This window comes from Callionymus lyra, chromosome 1 (genome assembly GCF_982586985.1).
Source record: "Callionymus lyra chromosome 1, fCalLyr1.hap1.1, whole genome shotgun sequence".
NCBI classification, from domain to species: domain Eukaryota; kingdom Metazoa; phylum Chordata; class Actinopteri; order Syngnathiformes; family Callionymidae; genus Callionymus; species Callionymus lyra.
Window position 1 is genome coordinate 3,880,624 of NC_141818.1, and position 26,514 is coordinate 3,907,137.

General features: G+C 39.1%; 1 protein-coding gene across 1 annotated transcript in view; it reads left to right on the forward strand.

The window, feature by feature from the left end:
* The window catches only part of tmem8b (transmembrane protein 8B), an 82,134-nt gene that overhangs the window by 44,894 nt on the left and 10,726 nt on the right, over positions 1–26,514 (forward strand). Inside the window, exons 9-12 of the mRNA XM_087788598.1 lie at positions 8,891–9,033; positions 11,425–11,603; positions 13,564–13,710; positions 23,232–23,348. Coding sequence (XP_087644724.1) covers positions 8,891–9,033; positions 11,425–11,603; positions 13,564–13,710; positions 23,232–23,348 — 586 coding nt within the window. The remainder of the gene's footprint in view (positions 1–8,890; positions 9,034–11,424; positions 11,604–13,563; positions 13,711–23,231; positions 23,349–26,514) is intronic.

Genomic DNA, 26,514 nt, shown 5'->3' on the forward strand with positions numbered 1-26,514 from the left:
AAATTTCTTACACTGAATTTGATTAAATTGACATTTTTTAAATGTAATATAAATTTTTTTTTAAATTTTTTTTAACACTATATTCATTCACACATTAAAATAATTAAAATTGGATGGTTTTTTGAAATTAAAATGTTAGAAATACATATTCAAAGTGATTTAGTTCCATAGCTATGCATCTCTCAAGAATCAAAATGTAATCATTTGATGGTTAAATATTTGCCAAGGTGCTCATTTCACTTCATAAAAGCTCCATATAATCTTGTAAAAATTGAAGAATTGCACTGGCTAAGGGAAGATAAATAATGGATAATAAATAATTAAGATCACTGAAGTTAAAAGCGTCTTTTCCTTATCTTATCTTAAAGATCTTATTTCTGAAATAAATGAAAAATTAAAATAGAAAAAAGGGATTTTCTTTCCACTGTCAGATAAAAAAAATCTCATTGTCAATTCTTCCCATGATCCCCTGTGGGTTTAAGGACTTAAGGAAAACTCATTATAGTCTATTGAATTATATAAAATAATAACTCGACCAAAAAATGATGGAAATATCAGGGAAAAAGAAAGTGGAGTTTAAGGAGCCGACAGAAGTAGTTCAACGTCTGCTCATGAATGTTTTACTTCGTGTAATCATTTCTCGCCCCCGTCCAGCTTCCCTGGGACAATATTTGCCGTCGATTAAAGGGAGGACAATAGAAAAATCAGGACTTTCCAAAACGTGGCCTCGTCATTCAATCTCTGCTTTGTTTACCCATATCAATAATTCACAGCTCTAATGTAGACACGCAGACTTTTCTTTTTTTTCTTTTTTTTTATCGTGTGTCTGGCACATCCTCGCAGCATCTGTCACAGAGTAGAGTCACGAGGACAGACTTCATCATCATGAACTTTTAGAAAAGTGGCTTCACGTTGAGGGTTCGGCTGGGCGAGGGTTCGAGATCCGGGCCTGAGCGTCGCGGCCTCTCGTGCAAAACCGTGTGTTTGGAACGTAAGAGCGACTCTGAGCGCGTGAATGATTGATGAGGCATTAGTTGGAAGGGATGGAGGATGCTGGGAGTTTGGAGGAGGAAACGTGCCGAGTGTGCGGAGGGTAATAACCGGCGGTTAGAGGGTGTGTTGTCACTTTTTTTTATCTCATCCTACGATTCCTGCAACAACCTCTCGTGGAAAAAAAACACCGGGATTGTTTCCCCGCGAAGTCATACAATATTCAGAGGGTGTGGATTTGAGCGTCAACAGCCAAGAGTACAATCTTCCTCGTGTCCAGCTGGGAGGAGGCCCAGGGTCAGACCCGGGAGACGTCGACTCTTTTTGACCTCGGAGTACGTTGAAGATGAGCTTTCTTTGATTCATTCCATGAATGTATAAAGGTGGTTAAGAATTGATGATATTCTTTTATAGTTGAGCCTGATTAATTATGAATATATGTTTTACAAGAAAATATACTCTGTGGATTACAAAAAAATAAATTAAATTCAGCACAACACAAAGTTTTTATACCTTACTTTACAGTCAAACAATCGTTTTAATTAGTATGTATAGAAGTGAATGAGTGCCATTGAAATTTCTAAACTGAAATGTGTAAAAATATATACATAAGCTCAATTTTACTTAATTTTATTTTACTTCATTTAATTTAATTTAATTTAATTTAATTTAATTTAATTTAATTTAATTTAATTTAATTTAATTTAATTTAATTTAATTTTTATTTTATTTTATTTTATTTTATTTTATTTTATTTTATTTTATTTTATTTTATTTTATTTTATTTTATTTTATTTTATCTTATTTCATTTTATTACATTTGATTTAATATTTAAATGTAAGAAATTTGGTTTAAAAAAAAGAAATCCACTGTTAACATCAATTAAAATTTTCTTTTCTTTACATTTAATATTTTTTTACACTGAAATTATTCATGCTTTGAAAAAAAAAGTTAGTTTTTTTAAATTCAAAGTTGCTCATTATCTTGTCAAAGTGCTAGAAATACATATTCAAAAGTCTGATGGAAACCATGTACTTCGATATGTGTACACGTCTCTAATTCCCTCTCGAAAAAATCCCATGTAATCATTTTATCATTAAATAGCGATTTAACAAACCTAACCTTGATTTTATCTGTAGATAAAGTCCTTCGACACACAAACCTCTGTTTCTTTGTTATAAAAGTTCACCTTATTTTCTTTAGTTATAAAAGTCTCTCTGCCTCAATGGAGATGTGAAGGAGGCACAGTAGCGTGTGCCTCAAACTTAGCCTTTTCGCTGTGGATGTATTTCCGATCGGAGAAAAACTAAATAAGATCCTTAAAAACATTAAACTTTAATGGTTAAACACATCAGCCAGACTGTGGAAAATCAAGGCAAATAAACATATCTGTGAACATTATATTGGCCACATTCAGAGATACAGCAACCGGCGCGTCAATTGCATGTACCAACGCGGTTTCTGATGGATTGCGCATTGAGAGGTGAGGCAGTGCCTCACCTGCCTCCCCTGACCGCCCTTCCGCAATAAAGCCAACTCTGAAAAAGTTACGACTGCTATTATCGAGAGTTATTTCAAATAAAAAACTGGTTTAAAAGTATGATAATGAACTTAATCATAAATGTCTGTGAGTCGTCAAGTTACATCAACACATATTTAATAGTTATATTACACACATTATAATCTGATAATCAATTACATTCTTCCTTGTGTTTCCAAGACTGCGATCCGGCTTTATCGGTAAATAATAAAGAGAAAACAACAAAAGTCTCGTCTGCACTCGTGGATGATGTGTTTCTTTCTTCCGAGTCAAGTGAGCGAGTGTTTGGCAGGTGATCACGATGCCGTTGGAGATCCGTGATTATTTTCTAAACGATAACCCGGCGACGGATGATTCATGCGCTTCCACGCCGCAGAATGTGACTTTACGGCGCCGCCTCTGATTAAAGCGCCGTCGTAAACTTGTGTATAATTTGTTTATCTCTGACACGACATGTACCGCCGTCATAAAAAAAAAATGAATAAAAAAAACTCTCTTGGACTCGCAGCGGCGTTTTGTAATTGCTAGTTTGATTCCGACAATCAATCACGGAGCGAAAACTCCAGAATGTAGCGAACGCGCTTCTTTTTTTTCCTCCGGCTCGGTGTTTAATTGACACAGCTGCTCGCTTCTTTATCTCTTAAGTCTTATCAATCTGCGTAATTGTAGCCCAGACGAGAGCCTGTCATTCACACTCTTCTCCGAGCAGCACTGGATTGATTTCGGCGAGCGAGGACGCCGGAGCATCACAGCTAGCCTCCGTTCTCGCGCCATCTGTTGTCGTCTGTTTTTTCGCGTGGATTGGCCCCCGGATGGATTTTTGGGAATAGAGAACGGCTTCATCTCATGCTGTTTACTCGTCGTGCCATTAGGTTTTCCAGGCAAACGACTCGATCTGGTTGTGGTCACCGGTAGGAAAATCATGGAGAGATTTTACTTGATAATGAAACAAATCTCAATAAAAACATTCATTAAAGGCTCCACACTGAGACCCCAATAAAGCTTAGATTCATTTATGGGTTCCTCATCTCAACATGTGGTGTACCCCAGGTACTCCAGTTTCCTGCCACACGTCCACCATCCAAGTCCGTGTTTAGAAAAGTGTAAAGTTGCTCCTGATGATAAGGTTCCAGGGTTGAGTCAGTACTTGGGTGACTTAGGTCGGTCTGTCAAACTGAGCCTGAGAAACCTGGGTGTTGTATTTGATAAAGACATGTCTCTTGTTCAACACTGCAGAAAACTGACCAGAAACTGTTTCCTTCAACTGAGAAAAATCTCTAAACTTAGGAAAATGTTGTCGGAACATGTTTACAACTGGAGCTTGTAATCCATGCGTTGGTTTCTTCTCGTCTGGACTATTGTAACAGTTTGTTTTCATGTCTTAACAAGAAGGATCTGTCTCGTCTGCAGTTGATTCAAAACTCTGCAGCGAGAATTCTAACCCGCTCAAGTAGAAGAACTCACATTTCTCCTGATCCTTAAAACTCTTCACTGGCTTCCAGTTTCTTTCAGGATCAACTTTAAAATTCTGGTTCTTACTTTCAGATCTATTCATGGTCAGGCTCCTCCTTACATCACTGATCTGATCCAGCCTTACACCCCAGCTCGGGCTCTGAGGTCTGTGGATCAGAATCTACTGATGGTTCCTGAACACGGTTCAGGACCAGAGGAGAGAAATCTTTCCAGACTGTTGCTCCTAAGCTTTGGAACGATCTTCCTCTCTCTTTGCGCTTGATGATCTACTGACTCCTTTAAGAAACATCTTAAGACGTTTCTATTTGTTCAGGCTTGTTCCTTGATTTTCTGGAACTCCTGTGTTGTTCTCAGTATTATCTTGATCTTTAAAGTATATACTTTTTTGAGTATTGTTTTGATTGTTTAAGCGCTTTGTGACCCTGGTCTAGAAAAGCGCTATATAAATAAATATTACTTACACACTTACTTACTTACTTACTTACATTAGCAATTGAGAGTTTTAAAAAATCTAATTTGAAGGTGCTTTGATGTCTCTTAGTTAAACTGGATGGAAACTAAGAAAAGCACTCAGAGAGAGCAGACCCCTGCCAAGCATCACCCATATTGCATTTTCTTTCCATAAATGAATCCTTTATTTAAGCTTGTATACTTTGTAATCGTTTGCAATCATTTTATATATCATGGATGTCAGTAGCGTTCAAAACGTACTCACACAACACACATAAGGAAAGAGGAACAAAGAGAGCGACAAATCCTTGTGAAACACAACTAATTCTATGTTAGTCTTTCCTGGAAATTTCATTGACCTACATCCATCTATTTTTGAGATATATAAGATAAAAAGTCAAAATTAAAAAAGAAAAATTCAACCCCAGTGGCGTCTGTGAATATAAGTTTATATATTTTTATATCAATTAAAATACACTTCCTCAATACACTCTTATCCTTCATTATCGAGTGAGAAAAATGTACAATTCAATAATTATATTACACTAAACTAATCTTATTCAGTTAAGCAAACTTTTACTACGTGATCTGGAACTTTAAGATCCATGCATTTGTGTCTATCGTTTAGACTATTGTAACAGTTTGTTTTCATGCCTTAACAAGAAGGATCTGTCTCGCCTGCAGTTGATTCAAAACTCTGCAGCGAGAATTCTGACCCGCTCTAGTAGAAGAACTCACATTTCCCAGATACTGCATTGGAGTTATTTAATATAAAATGTCAAAAAAACTATAAGTAAGTAAATATAAGTAAGATTTCGACTTAATATATTTGTATATTTTCATTTAAATATAGTAAAATAGAATCAATACTATTAATAATCATTATGTCACAACGGGGAACGGAGAAACCCAGGCGCAGAGGTAATTTGCAGAAACTTAGTTTTATTTAGTGGGGAAGGCAGAGGCGTAGTCGGAAAGTCCAGGAATCGGCATCAAAAGGCAAAAGCAGGGGCTAGCAGACTCGGCGTCAAGGGGCAGAAACAGATCGAAAACAAAACAGGCAGGAATGGAGTCTTGGTTGGGACAAGGTAAGGAGACAGGATAGGGATGCAGGAATACTCAACGGCAGGGCTCTGGTAACTGGGAAAAGGTGACAACAAGACAAAAGAACTGTTCCATGTAATAAAACAACTTCTTTCTTTACTTTAGCCTCTAGACCCCCACGCGACAGTCACATAGCCACATTGTGACTATGTGACTGTCGCGTGGGGGTCTAAGACTAGAAATGTCACAAAAAGGAATTTAAAAAAGCTACAATATAGAAATCTGAATGTCAACAAGTAAAATGACATCATTTACATTATGTAAATGAGCCAATACACTTTCATTTCATTAACTATTATTTAGAATTTGTATACATTTTGTTAAAAATCTACTTGAATCACTTTTTCTTTTCTATATATTTTATGAAATAATCAAAAGGCTAAGAAAAAAAAAGGCATTTAGCTTTTGCAATTTTACTTTGACAAGGTGATTAAAGTAGTTTTTATACTTGTTAAAAAGGTTTAAATTTGATTTTTTTTTTTTTTAGAAAGAACCAGTCGGCTGTAAAGTTAAGATAATGTCCACAATGATTCTAGTCTCGACTCTGACGGTGAAATGTTCCCTCATCTCAGAAACTCCACCTTCACTCTGGCACATTAACAGCCCGTGACCCGGTAAAATCCCACGGCCGAGTTCTAACAATCCTGCTGCAGCGCGGATATATTTAGATGAATAATAATGGGGAGCTGCACATCCACGCTCCTGTCACCGCCGTCCTCGGCCGACGACGACGACGATGAATGAAGGAGCGAGTCCTGATGCCGCGCTCAAATATTTGCCGGGGTTGAATGTCAAGATTACAAATCTGTCAGGCTGCCCTTTAGCACGTCAAGTGGTGAACTTTAGACCTCTCTAAAAAAAAAAAAAAAATGCTTTGGGAAATTAATTAGAGGCAACATGAATATGTGGTCCGGGAGGGCAGAGCTTGCGCCTCATTCTGTCTTCCGGTCCTTCTAACTGACGAGACCTCGAGGTGGCCACGGATCCGACTGGGATCGACTCCACTGACCCTTGGTTGAGTCACCTGACCCCCCTCATCATCCTGGTGCTCCGTCACTTGTCCCCCAACTCTGGGAATTGAACCCTTGAGCTGCAAAGTCTGTTGTACTTCAGGCGACACCATCTGTTCCTCCATAGCCCAGGTTTACACAATACTTCGGCGGAACCGCCTCCAGACACCTGTTCACTTATTCCTCCGGGTCCTCCAGGCAGTATTTCTGCTCCACTGGTCCTCGTCCCACCTCTGGTTCCGAACCTCAAGGTTCACTGTTTGTAGTTGTAGGAGTGAGTGTTCAATAGAAGACTGGCTGAAAGTGCCTCCACAACATGAAGCCACCATTTCAAACTCTCCACTAACTTTAGACCCCCCCTCAAATAGATTTGTTCTTGGAAACCAACAGCTGTACACAAAGACTACCGATCAAAGTTAAACTATAGCTGTCTTGCCTTGAATCAGGACTTTTGGCTGGTCCTGAAGGATCTCTGAACTTTGAAAATCTTCTGAAATCTTTCAATCTCGGTGGTTTAATGCAGTGGTTTTTGTATTCGGTCTTATAAAGGCTCTGAGTCAAGTTGAATAGTCCATGGAATCGATGGGACATTCATTTTGATACATTGAGGGTCCTGATCCTCGAGCTGCCATTTGCTCTTGGCTTATTGTAGACATTCATAGGGTTTTACCTTCTTCTGGAAACAAGATGTTGTGTTTGCTCTGCTGGACCTTGTTATTTTGCCTTGAACCAAAAGGTGCAGAGAACCTGGAAGTGTCGCAGGAAGTGGCCATCAGTCCGTCTGTCCGTCTGTCCGTCTGTCCGTCTGTCCGTCTGTCCGTCTGTCCGTCTGTCCGTCTATTCCTCCATCCATCCATTCATCCCTCTCTCCGTCCGTCCGTCCATCCATCCATGCATCCATCTGTCCATCCTTTTTTCATCCCTTCATCTAACCATCCATTTCTACATCCATCCATCCATCTGTTCGTCCGTTCATCCTTTATTCTGTCATCTTTCCATCCATTTGTACGTCCATCCATTAATTCAACCAGCCATCCATCGGTCGAACTCTCCATCCATGCGTCTGTTTGCCCATCAATTCTCTCAGAGTATGTTTGTCCATCCACTCATCAAACCATCTATTTGTCCGTCTCTCCGTCCATCCATCCAACCGACCATCGATCAATACGCCACGCCCATTCGTCGTCCACCCGTTATCTATATGTCCATCTGTCTGTCCATCCATTCATCCATCCATATGCCCATCCATCTGTTCGTCCCTCCACCCATTCATTCATTCATCCATCCATTCATCTGTCTATCCAACAATCCATTTATCCTTCCATCCATCTATCTATCATTTGATCCATTTATCCAACCATCCATTCATCTATCTATCCTTCCCTCCATTTATCCATCCATTCATCCATCTATCCTTCCCTCCATTTATCCTTCCATCCATTCATCTATCCTTCAATTCATTTATCCATCATCCATTCATCTATCCACCCTTCCCTCCATTCATCCATCTATCCTTCCATCAATTTATCCATCCATTAATCTATCTGTCATTCCATCCATGTATCTATCCATCTATCCTTCAATCATTTACCCATCCATTCATCTATCTATCTATCCTTCCCTCCATTTATCCATCCATTCATCCATCTATCTTTCAATCCATTTATCCATCCATTCATCTATCTATCCCTCCCTCAATTTATCCATCTATTCATCCATCAATCCTTCAATCCATTTATCCATCCATTCATCCATCTATCCTTCAATCCATTTATCCATCCCTTCATCCATCTATCCTTCTCTCCATTTATCCATCCATTCATCGATCTATCCTTCAATCCATTTATCCATCCATTCATCCATCTGTCCTTCAATCCATTTATCCATCCATTCATCCATCTATCCTTCAATCCATTTATCCATCCATTCATCCATCTATCCTTCAATCCATTTATCCATCGATTCATCCATCTATCCTTACATCCATCTATCCTTACATCCAATTATCCTTCCACCAAGAAGGTAAACATCTCAGCATACACTGTTCATGTTATACAAGGTGTGATTCTAGTTAAAAATACATTGAAGTCGTGGACATGCAGGAGTCATTCTTCTTCAGATCATCAGCAGGAACTGAAACGCTCCCGGTCCTCCCCGCTGGTTTATCAGAGTCTCTCCGAAAACACCTTAATATCGCGTGCGAAGATTGCACAGCTGAGCCAAATGGGATTAGATTTAGCAGAGATTCATCACCGTGATGTTCCGTAACTCCATCTGTATTCTGCCTGTCTGATACTTTTTTTCTTTTTTTTTTTTTTCCAGATTCCAATCGTGCACCAACGTGACAGCAGAGGTGTACATGCGCGCTTATCTCACGCCGTGCATCAACGACTGCGGGACTTATGGCCAGTGCAAGCTCCTGCGCACCAACAACTACCTTTACGCCGCCTGTGAATGCAAAGCAGGTAGAAAATTGCGTGAATGCAAATACTACCTTCATGATTTGTGGATGTTTTTTTCAGTGCATCACATTATTACTGGCTCCGTGCATCTTTCTTCATCTCCTCCAGTTTTTTTTTACAAACTCAAGCAGTTCCAGAAGGCAATGGCGTCATATAAAAAAGTGAAAAACTCATTTCGAACTGGGCAACCAACACTGACGTTAATGAGTAATCGTTAATTACTTCGGTGATAATTAATAATTTTTATAAAAAGCCATTTTTCACTGCAAAACTGCTTCATTTAAGCAACAAGATAAGACTCAAGCTGGGATGAAGTCAGCGCTAATAGTTTGTTTTAATCAGGAAAGAAAGTTGATAAGAGAATATGTGGAAAAACTGTCAAAACAACTGAATCCTAACAGGTTTTTGCAGGACAAAACACATCTGTTCGTCTGTTCATGACTTCATCCATCCGTTTACCCAGATAGCCATCCATCCATTGTCCGTCCATTCATCCATTAACCCATCCCTCCATCCATATGTCTGTTCATCCATCCATTCATCTATCCATCCACCCATCCCTTGTCCATCCATCCATAAATCTTTCTGTTCATCAATCAATCCATTCATCTATCCATCTGTCTGTCTGTCCATCCATTTATCTATCCATCCATCCATCCATCCATCTGTACATTTGTTCATCCATTCTTCCATCTATCCATCCATTCCTCTGTTTATTTATTCTATTATCCATCCACATATCCATCCAACCATCTGTACGTCAGTCTATCCATTTATCTATCCATTCATCCATTTTTACATCTATCCATCAATCCATCCATCCACAAGTCTGTTAGTGCATCCATCCATAAATCCGTCCGTCCATCCATCCATTCATTGGTCCATCTGTCTATCTGTCCATCCATTTATCTATCCTTCCATACGTCTGTCCGTCCATCCGTCCATCCATCCATCCATCCATCCATCCATCCATCCATCCATCCATCCATCCATCCATCCATCCATCCATCCATCCATCCATGCATCCATCCATCCATCCATCCATCCATCCATCCATCCATCCATCCATCCATCCATCCATCCATCCATCCATCCATCCATCCATCCATCCATCCATCCATCCATCCATCCATCCATCCATCCATCCATCCATCCATCCATCCATCCATCCATCCATCCATCCATCCATTCATCTGTCTGACTGTCCATCCATTTATCCATCCATCCATCCATCCATCCATCCATCCATCCATCCATCCATCCATCCATCCATCCATCCATCCATCCATCCATCCATCCATCCATCCATCCATCCATCCATCCATCCATCCATCCATCCATCCATCCATCCATCCATCCATCCATCCATCCATCCATCCATCCATCCATCCATCCATCCATCCATCCATCCATCCATCCATCCATCCATCCGTCCGTCCGTCCGTCCGTCCATCCGTCCATCCATCCATCCATCCATCCATCCATCCATCCATCTGTCTGTCTGTCCATCCATTTATCTGTCCATCCATCCATCCGTCCGTCCGTCCGTCCATCCATCAATTCATCCATTCATCCATTCATCCATTCATCCATCCATCTATCCATCTATCCATCTATCCATCCGTCCATCTTCTCATTTTTTCTTTTATCCATCAACCTATACTTCCATCTATCGGTACATTCATCTCTCCATCGATCCATATGCCTGTCCATCCATCCATCCATTCATTTATCCGTCCATCTGTTGGTTCATCCATCTATTATCCTCCCATTAGTCCATCCATCCATTCATCCATCCACCAACCGTTAGTTCCTGAGTCATGTTGACTGAATCCTAACCAGTATTAACAGGACAAAAAACATGGTAATTACGAGCAGCCGTGCAGGAAAAAGACGAGCTTATAAAACTGAGCGCAGCATGTCTTCGTCGGGATTTCTTTTTCTTTTTTTTTCAAAACCCTGCTTTGATGGTGATTTATCAGAGCTGCTTTTAATTCACTGAAATTCAAACTTCATCTCCGCCGCGCACACTTCTTTATTCAACGCTTGCCCTTGGCCTCGCACGCCCATCGCTGCAATTATTTCATTAATTCCCACTCATTCAGAGGAGCGGCTGATCCTCACGCGTCTCAGGAAGCGAAAAACACTTTTTTCAAAGCGGCAGGGTTTCACTTAAGAAGCCTGATAAACCACTTAACAAATATACATTCCAAACATGTTTACAAGAACAAGCGACGACTCATTGTCGCGTCCTTCAGATGCGTCGGAGCAACAGGGAAGAAAAAACCAATCCAACATTTAAAAGAGAAGTTTCTTTAAGGACAGTTTTCTTTGAAAGTTGAAGGAGATCAAGGGAGACAGAAGAATTTTCATCCTCCGCTCTCCCGCTGTTAGGCTGGGACGGCTGGGGTTGCACCGACAACTCCGAGGCGTACTCCTACAGTTTCCAGCTCCTCTCCACGCTGCTGCTCTGCCTCAGCAACCTGATGTTCGTCCCGCCCGTGGTCATCGCCGTGCGGAGCCACTACCTGCTGGAGGCGTCGGTCTACATCTTCACCATGTTCTTCTCCACGGTGAGTCTCATGCGGACACACAGCGGTGGTCGGGGGGGAAAAAAAAAGATGGACGCCGTCGGACCCGCTGCGGTATTATCACAGAGGTTGAAAGAGAAACGATCATTCCTCTAGGGCTTTTTTTTAATATATATATATATATATTTTGACTTCTAGAACTTTGTAATAAAAACTTCAAATATCAAGACTTTCATCTAAGAGAATATTTAGTTGACATTGATTAAGTTTGGGAAACTTTTTAACAGGCTTAAAAAATATTGCTCAAAATTGAGTTTTTGCTTTGTTTAATGCATTTAAAGTTTAGTAACTTCCAAACGGTCGGTGCCGCCGATGCGGTTTCAACCGATTCTACAAGATGAGCATTTTGAACATTTTAAAGAGGGAAACTCATTTCAAACTTCAACTCTCCCGACTTACACTCGTGTTTCAAATGTTAAAATCTTTCTCTCCAAGATGCAGTAAGTCTCTCATCATGACCATGTTTTCAACTTATTACTCTATAAAGTTTGTCTGAAATCTGGGCGAACGAGAGGTTACGAGAGCGGAGTCCATTATGACGTAATAATGGCTTCACTCCTCCTCCAGCCAGCTGTAATCATTCCCGCTTTGTTTATACAACGAGTCCCTTGGGGGTGGAGACTTCTGGGATGGATGAAGTATGTTGACAAACTCGTAGTTTGACCAATCACAGCAGAGTGGGCGGGGGTTATGGTCAACAAGATTTCATCTCCAGAAAAACACAGTGTTTTCAGTGGGCGTGGCTTAAGATAACTTTCTAATGTAAATATTTAAATGAAAGAGAGTTTTGTACAAACACACATCTATTTAAGACGCACTTTAATCAACACTTTAGTTTCCCCTTTATTCAAACTACAGGTTGTTGTCTCACGACTTTTTGTGTAGTTCCAGGTTCAAAGGTTAAATCATGCCAATGTGATTATGCGATAATACAATCATGTCGGCATCGCAACCCTGTCATGCCACTGGCACAATTCCAACCGACTCGGCGGCATAATTTCCATCTGTTTACCCTTTATCTTCTGAAGGTTAGAATATATTTGGCGTGTCTCGTTTTGCATAATGTGAAAAAAAGGTTGAGGTGAAAGTTTGGACTATTCTCTCACCTGTGGTCAAAAGCTTTGTGTAGCACACCATAGATGGATGGATAGATGGATGGATTCGGAGGTTTTCCGAGGCCACAAAACACTCACTCGTCTCTTCGATCCAGACGTCTCCGCCGACGCATATTTTCCGAGCAAGATTTCCAATTATGAACGTGGCTAACATGACGAGCACCTCCCGGTGTCCACGTCCGTGAGAAGCTCAGCCGCGGTTAATTAACTCGGCAAGTTTTTCGGCGGGAAAAAAGTCCGACTCGATCATCCATCACACAGGTCTCGAGCAGGAAGACGGAACACAATCTTGAAAGAGAAGTGATACAAAAGGAAAAAAATGGACACCTGGAGAATCGCACCCCAGGAATTCCTTTTTTCTTTGGAATTGAGTTTGGTGTTGGATAATGGTGAGGCCCCGAGGAAACGCCGGCGCTGATGCAAGACGGTGACACACTTAGAGCCGGCGAGTTATTAAAACACTCCAAAAAATCAAATATTAAGCGACTGCAGCTGCTGTGAGAAAATATTAGATTAGAAAAAGCAACTTAATTGAGCCTGTAAGGTTAAACTTGTCTTCACATATTTATAGAAGAAGAGTCGTTGGAATTAACAAGTGGAAAATGTCGGGAGTTTCAAATTGAAACGAGTTTATAGACTTGATCCTACCGGGGCCACGACGCTAGACGTTTAGTTTTCTCCGAGGCAACATAACAAATAGCAACTACTTCCCTTTTGGTTTGAGGATTCGTCTCCACCGGGGCGTCCTTTTTATCGCCGCCTCTAATGTTTAACCGGCGGCTCGTCGGCTTTATTTTTATTTAATTGTTATTGTTCTCGCCCGACAGTTTTACCACGCCTGCGATCAGCCGGGCATCGTCGTCTTCTGCATCATGGAGTACGACGTCCTGCAGTTCTGCGACTTCCTGGGCTCCCTCATGTCCGTCTGGGTCACCGTGATCGCCATGGCCCGGCTGAAGTCCATCATCAAACAGGTGCGTTTGTTTTGTTTTTTTTGTTTGTTTTCGAGTCACAAAAAGCAGGGGGATGAGACGGAGGAGAAGATAAAGGTTGCTCGAAAGAAATCGATGGTCGTATTTAATCTGCGTTCCATTTGTAAAGTGTCGCGGCTTGTTTGTGTTTCTCTATCAATACACGCCCGACCCGGTGAGACGTTGTCAAACAAATGCTTACGCCGCGCAGCAAACCATACACAACAATCAACGCCACTGTTTACACCGGCGTGGTCGCGTCAGTCCAAATCATTCCGTTGAAAGTTTGACCTTCAGCGGGAGTCGACGCGATACCGGCGGTCCTAATAAATAACCCTGGTTCTTATTTGAAGAGCACTTAAAGTGGGCGACGGCTGAGCTACAATAGCAGGAGTCAGGGAAAAGCGAGGAATGTTCCTATAGCTCTCTCAGAGTCTGGAGAACGTCTCCTTAAATAAGTTATCATTCAAGTCCCAGGAGTGCAGTTGGATTAACCAGATTTAACTATTGATGGCAATTATCATCTGTGTCTCGTGAAACTCTGTCAAGAAGCGAAGGACTGGAAAGAAATGTTGAAGGGTTTTTGTTTTAGCACATGAATTGTTTGGCGTAGATGACGATTTTGCTTGAACAAAGTACCTTCAAGGACAAGCGTATATGCATCACCACAGAAGCAGTAGGTGAGATGACTCGGGTCTGATGCTTGTAAGGGTCAAAACCTTGGTCAAATTGCGAAGAGAAAACTTGATGGTCAGATGGTCCTGGATTGCAAGGGCGAATGGGAGTTGGAATACAAATGCCAATGAAATACTTTTACACAAGATCTCTGGCTCAAGGTGGCCCGAAAACGAATGTGTTTGAGGTATCCCTTGTGTTGCCTCTGGGTTCAACTCCACTTGCTCTGATAAGTTTTGGGTTTTGTACTTTGCTATTCTCGATGTTGTAGGTCAAACTTACATTGAATAATTGTCTTGACAAAATTTAAATCTTGTCACATTACCTTAAACTGATAGTTCACCTAAAATTCAAATTTCACTTATTTTCTACTCATCCTCAACTAAGGGTTGGGATTATTTTTAGAGTAATTTGTTCCTTTTTAGAGTAAAAGGCAAAAGGTGTATGTTCACATGACAGTTGCTTATGCCTTTTTTTTCATCCTGCTCGTCCAAAAAGACTCTTAAAAACATCCAAATCCCTCCATACTGCTCGTCTGTAACGTCCATCTTTTATTGAAGCCTCGACAAGAGGAATTGTTTGTTAAGAAAATAAATAAACAAGTCCTGTTTTCTGTCTGTGTAGCATGTTAGCCTATTGGCTTCTGCTACAAATTATCTTAAATATAGTTGGGGGTGTTTTCCGAACAATTTCTAATGTCGAGGCTTCAATACAAGATGGACGTTTCAGACGAGCAGTACGGAAGTATTTGGATGTTTTTAAGTGTCTTTTTGGACAAAGAAAAGAGAGCTTTAGTTGCGGCCGTCATATGGACGTACATTTTTTGCCTATAACTCCAAAAAAGAGACAGATTATAAGCCCAAACCCTTAGTTGCACAAGGTTTAGTAGAACATTAGTATAAATTGAAGTTTGGGTAAAATATCACTTTAACCTGCTTCATCAAGTAAACATGTTTGTTTTTTTAAAACATCCAAATACCTCCATACAGCAAGTCTTTAACGTCTCTCTTGTATTCTAATAGTCTCGAAATGAGGCCAAAAAATAAAATAAAAGGAATAAATAAAAAGTCTGTATTTGTTTGTAGCAGAAGCTAAAAGTGTAGCGATTAGACACTTAGTAGTAGAGCTTGTGCGACATTAACCTGAAGATAGTCTTTTAGCTTCAGCTACAAATAAGCTTAAAATATAGACTTGTTTTATTTATTTTAAGTTGTCCAAACAATTCCTGACGCAGGAGAGAAGTCACAGACGAGCAGTACGGAGGTATTTGGATGTTTTCAAGTATCTTTTTAGACTAAAAAAAAACTTGACGATCATTAAAACTTCACTGAAAATCAGTTTGTTTCTCCTCACGAAACGAGTTGTGATTCTGCACTTCAGTCTCCAGTCCAACTGTTGCTTCTGCTAATTAAGCTGCGATGATTTAATTTCACAATCTCACAAGTCTTTGCTCCCGAAAGCGTTTCGCTCCGTCTGCGCCCGAGAGCCTTTTGTCACGAGCCAATAAATCGCGATGAAGCCCCCGGTAAGGGAGGGATTAAAAAGGATAGGAAGAAGAAGAAGAGGAAGAAGAAGAGCCTCTTAAATTGATCGGTCAGTGTGTTAGCATCAGTGGTGCGTGCGGCTAGGTTCTCGGGAGGTTGTTGACATGTTGTGGTGGATAACGGCACAAACACTAACAGGTGCGCCTTCTCCCCGGGTCACTGCCTGGCTGCACACAAAGATGGAGCGCTCCCCCGAGAGGTGTGTGCGCCCGAGTGTGCGTTTGTATTTGTGTCCATAAGTGAGACATGGAGGAGGAAGGAGGAGGAAGGAAGGGGGCGAGAATGTACTAACATCTGCTGTCCTCTAGAGTTTTCATTTTCGCTGAGCACTGCAGTACACACTCACTAATCAAATCGCACATGTCAGGAATAGCGATGTGTTTGTGTACCACCGAGACCCACTGTGTGTTTGGGATTTTTTTTTTTTTTTACGCTACCAGGCGGACGCGGCTGAACGACCTCTGTGAGGAAGTATATAATATATTTTTCTTCCTTTAAAGGTCTTAAAGTCTACGATGGTAGAATATCTTCCCAAGGTCTGTCCGTGTGAAGCGAGAGCTTCAAGGCGAGCGTTAATCTGCAGCGAAGGTCGAAGTGACAGAATCGTATGAATCACTTTATGGAATTGTCGCTTTTTTTTTTATATAAACCGGTTGTTGTTGTTTTTTTTTGGTGCCTTTGGCTTCTTCGGCCAGCGACCCAGAGGCAGTAAAGCGCGACGAGTGTTTTTTGGATTCTAAATCATCGCAAGGATCGTTACCGGTGATACATTTTCATTTGATTGTGTTTGTTCGCACGGATGTAAAATCGTTTCCCTCCGTATGGATCCGGCCATTCATCATTTTTTTTTTTTTACGGCCTGTTAGGTCCATTGTTTTTTTTTTCCTGTTCACTTGCTCACCTTCAGGTGTATCGAGCCTATAAAAGTTAGCGAGAAGAAGTTGTTTTTTTCCTGGTGGTTCTGTGTAAGCATTAGTGATGATGAAATGGATATGTGGATTAAAAGTGCCACGATGCTCGGTCGCTCGTGACTGCATGAGGAGTTTGCCAAGTTTTTTTTGTACCTTTTTTACGTCTTTTTAAATCCATATCTTCGATGTTTCACTCGCGAAACCTTGATCAATGGTGTAGACCACACGGTCCTTACCGGTCGTGGATGTTCCATACATTGGTTTCCTGGTCCGTCCCTACCTTTCACCCCGTTTAGCTGGGATTAACCCCCAAGTGGCATTGTAAAAGGAAAGTGATAACAAATACAAATGCCAATGAAATACTTTTACACAAGATCTCTGGCTCAAGGTGGTCCGAAAAACAAATGTGTTTGAGGTATCCCTTGTGTTGTCTCTGGGTTCAACTCCACTTTCTCTGATAAGTTTTGTGTTTTGTACTTTGCTATTTTTGATGTTGTAGGTCAAACTTACATTTAATAATTGGCTCGACAAACTTGAAATCTTGTCACATTGACTTAAACTGGTAATTCACCTAGAATTCAAATTTGACTCATTTTCTACTCATCCTAAACTAAGGGTTGGGATTATTTTTAGAGTAATTTGTTCCTTTTTACAGTTATAGGCAAAGATGTATGTCCATATGACAGTTGTTACAGCATTTTTTTTCATCCTACTCATCCAAAAAGACACTTAAAATCATCCAAATACCTCCATACTGCTCGTCTGTAACATCCATCTTGTATTGAAGCCTCGACAAGAGGAATTGTTTGTAAAAAATAAATAAACAAGTCCTGTTTCCTCCAAATTATCTTAAATATAGTTGGGGTTTTTCCAAACAATTTCTAATGTCGAGGCTTCAATACAAGAGTGATGTTACAGACGAGCAGTATAAACGGCAATCCCAGCTACACGGGATGACCTTTCACCCCGTGTAGCTGGGATTGCATCCAAGTGGAATTGTAAAAGGAAAAGTGATAACACTTTTGACAAACTTCCCCCAAAATGGATTTAAGCAGACAATTGAATATTTCATATCCAACACAGTGAAAACATCTCGGTACATATTTGAACAGACATTGTTCATCTTTGAACAGTAGCGACAGCACTTAGTTCAAGGTGAAATTGTGGCTCTTGTTCCTGGAACTAAAAAAAAAATCCCTTTCACATCTTGATATCCGTCGATTATCTGAATGCTCTTCTGTTCGACTGCTGTGCAGTGATTCAAATACTCATTTACCAAAGGAAATTTAAGGATAAATAAAGTACTATCTATCTTGTACTTATCGTCACACATGGAATGGGTGTGTTAGTCACTTGTGAAACAAATAATTAAAATAAATAGGACGGTAATAACCAAACAAATAGTTTTCAGGGTCCATTTTACACCCAGAGAGTTTAAAAATTCAATTTGAAATGCAGCTTGCTCACAACGTTTTGAAGATCATCGACCCTCCCTTTGAATTAACCAATCAACGAATCCAGTCTTTTTAGCTATTCTTACCCCTCCAAGATGATTATGCCGTTGGCGTACGTCGACTCTTAAGACAACAAGGTTAAACCTTACCAACAGCCGTCTGATCCAAAAAGGATCCGATGGGTCACAGCGCCACCTGTCCGCACGGAGGATCCACTGCACAATAGTCTCTCACGTTGCAAAGTTAAAGTGAGTTCAATACGTTTCTATTGAGGAAATAATGCATTCATTTGGACAAAACAACCTATATATTTGTTATCTAACTTCATTTTATAAACACCACCAAAAAAAAGAAAACAAATCCACCTGAAGTCTTTAACTTTTGACCATTTTAACTTTCCACCTAGATTATCTAACTGTGAGAACTTTCATTTTTTCCTCATATTTACATTCCCCCAAAATAAATTTATCCGGACACACCTTCAACTTAAACCCATGTATATACATGCACTCAAAATACCTTCATACTTTATACATGTTCCAGACCGTGAGTTAAAATAGAGCATATACACAAACTCATGTTGACATTGTGTTTTTTTTTACTCATGTATACATCAGCACTTAGATCAGGAACAACAAAGTATTGCCCAGGATCGTGCATTTTTCTCTAAGATCAAGTGAAATGCAAGAAGGACAATGAAAGTTCTGTAAGAAAAGTATCAACATCATTATACTTCTGCTGGTACACTGTGTCCTACACGGATCTGAATAATTACATATAAATGTAACCAAATTAAAATGAGACCCCCGCTGCGTTCTAAGAGTTTCTGAGGCTAAACAGTTTTCGGGAAACCTAACACAAGCTTGAAATCCACATTTCCTGTGTAATTGTCCGTGTCGTAAATTGAGAAGAGACCAGAGACCTGGATAAACCAGATCAGTGGCAGGTATCACACATGATTATTGCAGAGCGAGCTCTGGATATGATGGTCGGCGGGTGGATTTATCCCATATATTGGTTGGATTTGATTCTGATTGTCTGATAGTCGCACAGAATCTGTCTCCTGTCACTTTCCCCCTTTGTTCTATTAAATTCTCACGTGCTTTTTTAAAGCATTTGGGTCAAGATTTGTCTCTTGGTTGAAGTGTTTATTTGATGATAAAGTGAAAGTAATCCGTCCCTTTTTTATAGGCAAAAAAATAATCAATTGTCTTCATTTTCTACCAAAAATACACTTAAAAACATCTAAATATCTCCATACTGCTGTTATTAATCTACTATAATATCCGGTGGGTCCGTTGAATAAGTAAGTAAGTAAGTAAGTAATATTTATTTATATAGCGCTTTTCTAGACCAGGGTCACAAAGCGCTTAAACAATCAAAACAATACAGAAAAAAAGGATATACTTAGTTTGTATCGGCAAGTATTGTGATACTGTAGTAACAAGTATATACTTGTAGTATTGTCGAGTACTTGACTCTGGTATTGTAGTATTTACAGACCACATGACTCATGATGAATTCTCAACTGTTTTCATTTGTTTTCAAACAAAAGTATGTCCAAACATCAGCTTTAAAAAGCTGCTGGAGTCACTGTATCCTCTCGTCCTCAGCCATCGGTGAGATTTCATTATTCCTTTAGTTGCGGAGGATTGTCTAAGGAGCTTTCGCTACAAACAAGCTTAAAACATACAGAATTATTTAACGTTTTTTCTCAACAACTCCTCATGTCGAGGCGTCAACACAAGAGGGACGTTACAAACAACAGTATGGAGGTGTTTGGATGTTTTTAAACATGTTTATTTGATGAAGAAAAAAACATGTTTACTTGATAAAGGAAGTTAAAGTGATAGTATAAGTTTTAGTATTAGCAAAATTTGAAGTTTGGGTAAACTAAGTGTCTCTTTGAACGAAGATTAAGACAGAGGCAACTGAGCTCCAGTCGCTACATTAAAATGAACAAACATTTTTGTCTATAACTCTAGAGAGGAAAAGATTAGTCTGAAAATAATCCCAACCCTGGGTTGACATGAGGGTGAAATTGTATGAAAATTGTATTTTGGGCGAACTATCACTTGATTTATGCTTCATTTATGGCGTTAAAGATTCAGAAGTTCCATATTTTTCCGAAAATGTTATATTGCATGGTTACATTTAAATAAAATAAGCTAAAACCATTTTCCTGAAATAAAGTAAAAAGCCAGATGACAAGGTCATGATAGTCCTACTTGACCTGCGAAAAGGTTCCTTTTTCTTCCGAAGCTCGCTGTGGGAAAACTCTCCTTTTTTTGTCTGAGGATTAATTCATAAATCGAGGTCCGGGTCATATTTGAATTCAGCTTTAGGTGTTTTATTTATCGTGGCCTTTGCAGGAGTTGACACCTTCTGCTGCTCCCCGCGTGAAAAACACATCCCGCAGATAAAAATAGGACGCCAGCAATAACTCCTACAGCCTCGTCTGTCAACACGGTGACGGATGAAGATTCATTACGGCCCCGGTACCTTTCCTCGCGAGTGGTCACACACTCACGCCCACGTGCATGGCGTGTATACATACATGTAGGACCCACTGGTGCCGGGTGACGGATTGCCGGTGCCGCTCGGTCCTCGGGCGGCGCCACGCTGCTCCTCCTCGCTCGCCTCGCTTCCAATTAGTCTTGTTCTCCTGCGGGCGCGTTCACCCGGTTCTGCTTGAACATCCCAAAATTTCCTCCCAGAAAACCAGAGCCGGATCAGAACCCCTTCGACAGAAACGGTGATGGTGGGAGTGCGGCTGCTCTTTCTCATCTTGATCCTTGTTTCCCCCCTTCGTGTCCAAGAGTGACCCCCAACAGGACGAGTTAGATTTAGATCACGCTTTTTCCCATCGCCGTGGTTACTATTTTAGGTGGAAAAATAATTGGTGCTGCTTCTTCTTTTCTCCGGGCCAGTGTTACAAAGAGACTTCTGCTGATGCTAATGCTGGTGTTTTTTTTCATTGTGTCAAAGAAAAATGACTGGTGAGCGAAACAACAACAACCCTTGACCATGAGAAATAAAGAGTCTGAGATTCTATTATTGCAGTAAAAAGACGGAATTAAAAGCTGCGCTAATAATACAGTAGTAGCTTGTTTTGTAGCTGCTGAATTGCATGTAATAATATCAGGATCGCCAGAATATCTTAGCGTTTAAGGTCAAAATAAAAAGTATTGTTTAACAGGAAGTCTCTTTTTGAGCTTTTCTTCTAGATATATTGAACATTATCTCCATCTTTGTTCACCTTCAACATCAGTTTTACTCTCATTGTGAGTCTCTGTATAGTCGCTGACATTGTTAAGCTATTTTACTTATCTTTTCTTTAACTCTGCAGACTTCTTAGGTCACCATGATAACAAGGATATTAATCTACTTTAATGTCCGGTGGGTCCGTTGAATTACGTTAGTTTGTAGAGTTGCAAGTATCTGTATACGATATATTGTGATACTGTACTAACAAGTATATATGTGTAGTATTGTCGAGTACTTGACTCTGGTGTTGCAGAATTTACAGACCACATGACTGTTGACGAAGTCGTAACTGCTTTAATTTGTTTTGAAACAAAATTACATCCAAACATCATCTTTAATAGCTGCTGGACTCACTGTATCCTCTTGTCCTCAGTCATACCCATAATTTACAGACGGCATGACTCTTGACGAAGTCGAAACTGCTTTCCTTTGTTTTCAAACAAAATTATGTCCAAAGATCCGCTTTAAAAGCTGCTGGAGTCCGCTGTATCCTCTCGTCCTCAGTCATTGCCGGGATGTCATTGTTCCTTTAGCTGCGGAAGACACATTAATTGCAACACAAAAATAATAAAACGGCGAATTACTATGAATATGAAAATGGAAAGGTTTTATTTTACACAATCTTTATTGAAATGTAAACCATTAAAGAACTATAATGGAAATAAAATATGCTTTGAAAGCCAAATTAATTAATTAATTAGTTTTTTTTAAATGAATACATTGCTGTTGAATATAGTAGCGATATTTTCTCACACCCCTCTGAGTTTGAAACGTGTATTAACTAATAAAAAAAAGATGTAGGACAACAGATTTGACATTGATTCATTATTTCCCCAATACTTGATTTATCTTTAGCATTTTTAGCATTTGAAACATCATTGATATCTCATTTGACAGTGACAGTGGTTATAGAACTCGCAGCCAGAATATATATTAGGCGAAGAAGAGTTGCTCTTTTTGTTAATTTTGTTTGTTATTATGGTTTCTTCATTTCTTAGATTATTTGTTAAATCCTAGTTTCCAGTGTCACATGAGGTTTCGAGCACCAACACAATTTCAGAATCGCACAATTTTTGAGTCACTTCTGCTCATAATTATTTGGGAAAATACAATTAATGGGCTCATCAGGTCCGGCGTCGCGCCGCGACTTCAAGTAAACACAACCAGGACGTTCGGCGCTCGTTCTCATCAAAGCGACGCCAGGTACACCGGCTTCCATTCTCCTCCTGCCGCTCAACTGATTAACGCTAATTTGCTTCCGCCTGTGAAATCCTCACCTCTTGAAGTGGCTTCTAATACCGCCGGATGATTCCCATTTACATACAATAATGGATTAGCGGGTTCACAGAGCGTATTTTTTTTTGTTTTTTTTTTGGAACTCGCCCGGATTCCGCCGCAGAAAGCTCTCCAGTTTAATGATTCTGAGACGTAATTGCTCGACCGAGCCTCGAAGTCAGAGATGACGAACTCTGTGAAGTTTTAGTTTCTGCTCATTTTTTTTCCAGATATAAAAGGTCACGAACTCTAGCTCCACTTCTGGGTTTGAGGGAAGGAGCAAATGAAAAAGAGAATTAATTCATAAATCCTGTTGTTTTTTTTTCTGTCCTGAATTTTCCTGTCCTGACACGTTTACGCTGCTGTGATTATTAACGTCGTTCGTCTTGTTCGTCCAGGTTCTGTATCTGCTGGGGGCCATGTCTCTGTCCATGGCTCTGCAACTGGACCGTCACGGTCTGTGGAACCTGCTGGGACCGAGTCTGTTTGCTCTGGGCATCATGGCCGTGGCCTGGGTAAGTAGAAGAATATATATATATTTTTTCTCACTATTTTTAATATAGATATGGAGTCCCAGATAGCAAAAAATACATTGTTAAGGTTAAGGTTAAGGTAAAACTTTATTGATCCCTCAGGAGGTCTCCTTCGGGAAATTGTTTTTTTCCAATAGCCAATACATACAGCATTTTTTTATAAAAAATAAAAAATAAATCAAAATAAAATAAGAACAAGAGAAATAAAGTGAAAGAACACAATTTGCGCTTGATGGAGTCTACTGACTTTTTTTAGAAACACCTTAAGACGTTTCTATTTGTTCAGGCTTTTCCTTGAATTTCTCGAACTCCTGTGTTGTTCTCAGTATTATCTTGATCTTTAAAGTATGTACTTTTTTGAGTATTGTTTTGATTGTCTAAGCGCTTTGTGACCCTGGTCTCGAAAAGCGCTATATAAATAAATATTACTTACTTACTTACTTACAATTACACAATCTAAGTCTAAAGATAAAGACAAAGAACATAGATCAAAGAAAAACAACAAAGACAAAGTTGTTAGGTAACATTGACATTGAATCAACATTGTTTTATCTACATATACATTGTATTATATTGACACACAAACTCAATGAAAATGAACAAATCTGATTAATGATCAACATTGAAACAATGTTATTAGCTATCTGGGGTACTAGGTTGGAATTTCTGATGTTTATGACATTCATTGTAAGAGTATATTCCAAGATACCTCATTTAATTGTACAGAAACCTCTTAAAGTGGTGGCCTTTTTGTTGTTTTTTAAGCCTTTTAAAGCAATTTATGTGAAAACCCAACTCTCCTGACTCACTCACATGTTTCAAATGTTAAAGTCTTTCTCTCCAAGACGCAGTAAGTCTCTCATCATGACCATGTTTTGAACTTATTACTTTATAAAGTTCTCCCCCGCCTGAAATCTGGGCGAACAAGAGGTTACGAGAGTCCATTATAATGTAATAATGGCTTCACTCCTCCTCCAGTCAGCTGTAATCACAGCCTAACTTTGTTTATACAACAAGTCCGTTAGAGGTGGAGACCTCCAGGATTGATGACGTGCGGTGACAAACCTTTCAGTTCTAGAACCTTAAATAATCGAATTTAAAATGATCTTCCAGATTCTCTTACATTTTAATGACCATCTAGTTACTTATGGACTTCAACTTCCCGAAGAACGCTGTTGACAAAAGTATTTTGTAAATGTGAACCATTTACAAAACACCTGTTCAGACAAAAACAAGTTCAGACGGGCATTCTGGGTCGGTGCAAACTGGAGAAAAACGTTGAGAAAAGTAGCTCATCGATGCAATGTTTCTAGGCCAATCCACATCCTGGATAATGAAGAGCTTGCTCTGATTGTCGAGACTCGAACCCTAACCCACAAAAAATAAATACAGAGTGGCTTTAAAATTCCACGAACAAAGGTAAAATTAGTGGATTTTTTCCCACCATGTGTCTTTTTCAGTGCATCCATTATCAATATATTGGGCTGATCTTTGGTACTATTGAATTTCTTAGTTGTTACAGAAGTACAATAGTGGATTTATGATTGAGTTTTAAATATACTAGCAAGAAAAATCTATGATTTATAGGTCTTGGTTCTCCTCAATTTATGTCAAATATCTTTTTACTTCTACAAGGAGCCATTTTGGCCAAATCCCAGCTTCATAGGGTAAGAGGTAGACATCCATCTATTATCTGACGTCTATAAGTTGAAGAGTCGTGTGGTACTGCAGGAGGGAACGTTCCAAAGGTAAAACCCTCGGGAGAACACAGAAGGTAATAATTCCATTGAGGTCCCAACAGTCCAGTGGACCTGTTTAATTAGTCGACCATCATCTTGATCAAGTGTCTCCACAGCCCTTGAGTCCAAGGCCGACCCGAGTCGGTGTCACAACAAGTAAAGCTTAACGGTCCCTCTGGCCCAGAAGTGACGGACGTGTGGACCTCGGTCGGAACATCAGTGAAAGAATGAATAAAAAACATGTTGACAAGGTTATTATTTTTTCACTTTTTGCTGTAAAAACGATATTAAAAACACTATTTTCTACATTTGACATTGAAGAAGTAATGAAAAAGAACAAAGTTTGGAACAAATCCATCAACGTTATACAAAAAACGTTTTGCTTTTATTTGACTTCTCAAGCAGCCTCTCTTCCCTTATTTTTTCTTTTTTTTTTCCATTAGAATGTCACCACATAAGAGCAAGAACCAGTTTGTTTTACCTGAAAAAAATAAAAATAAAACTCCATCTTCTTTAAGGCTTAGAATCTAACGTTATACAGAATTAAACTAAAAAAAGATTTTGTCACAGTCGCACAGTTAAGCAAATATTTAGGTAAATGAGAGCCATTAGAATATTGAATGCCATCACATGTAGAAACTGAAAAAATGTAATTGAAATATTGTTGTTTTTTTAAAAGTATTTAACTATTTGTTTATTTTTTTATAATAATATAATTGAATGTAATCATTTTAAAGGTTTCATTTGTTGTTTTTTTCATTCATTTTTAATTTTTAAAAAGGAATAATAATCTGTTTTACACAGAGTTTGATTTTTTATTTTGAAGGATTAAGAAATATATTTTTTAAGTTGTTGTTTTTTTTTGTTTTTTTTAAGGTTTTTAGCCTTTTAAATTAAATAAATAAAAAATAGAAAAAAATCTTGGTGTAATAGTTCCATCTAATCAGACCAATCAAATCAAAGCTCTAACTTTTAAATTCACACAAAACTGTAAAAATAGCAATATTAGCAAAAAGGCGAAATGATAAATTGTCGCACCAGTGCTTCTACGTCATCATGTGATCGTCTGTACGCCGCGTGATTGGCTGATCCAGTAGCTCAGTAACTCTTGTGGTGATTGTCTTGTGGATCTTGTATACAGTTCATATTGTATACAAGTTTTTTTTTATATTGAATTTAAAAGGCTACAAATTAAAAAATATTTAATAAAAAATAATTAAATTAAAAACACTAATTTCATAATTATTTGAATTAGAGTAATAAGTTCTATGTGTAAAAATATTTTTTTCATTTTTTAATAATATTCAAAAAAATTGTTATTCAATTTAATAAATAAGACCTAATTCAACCTTTCATTGACGAAATTACTCCAAAAACTAATTTAATGCTAAAACACATTTAAATAAAAC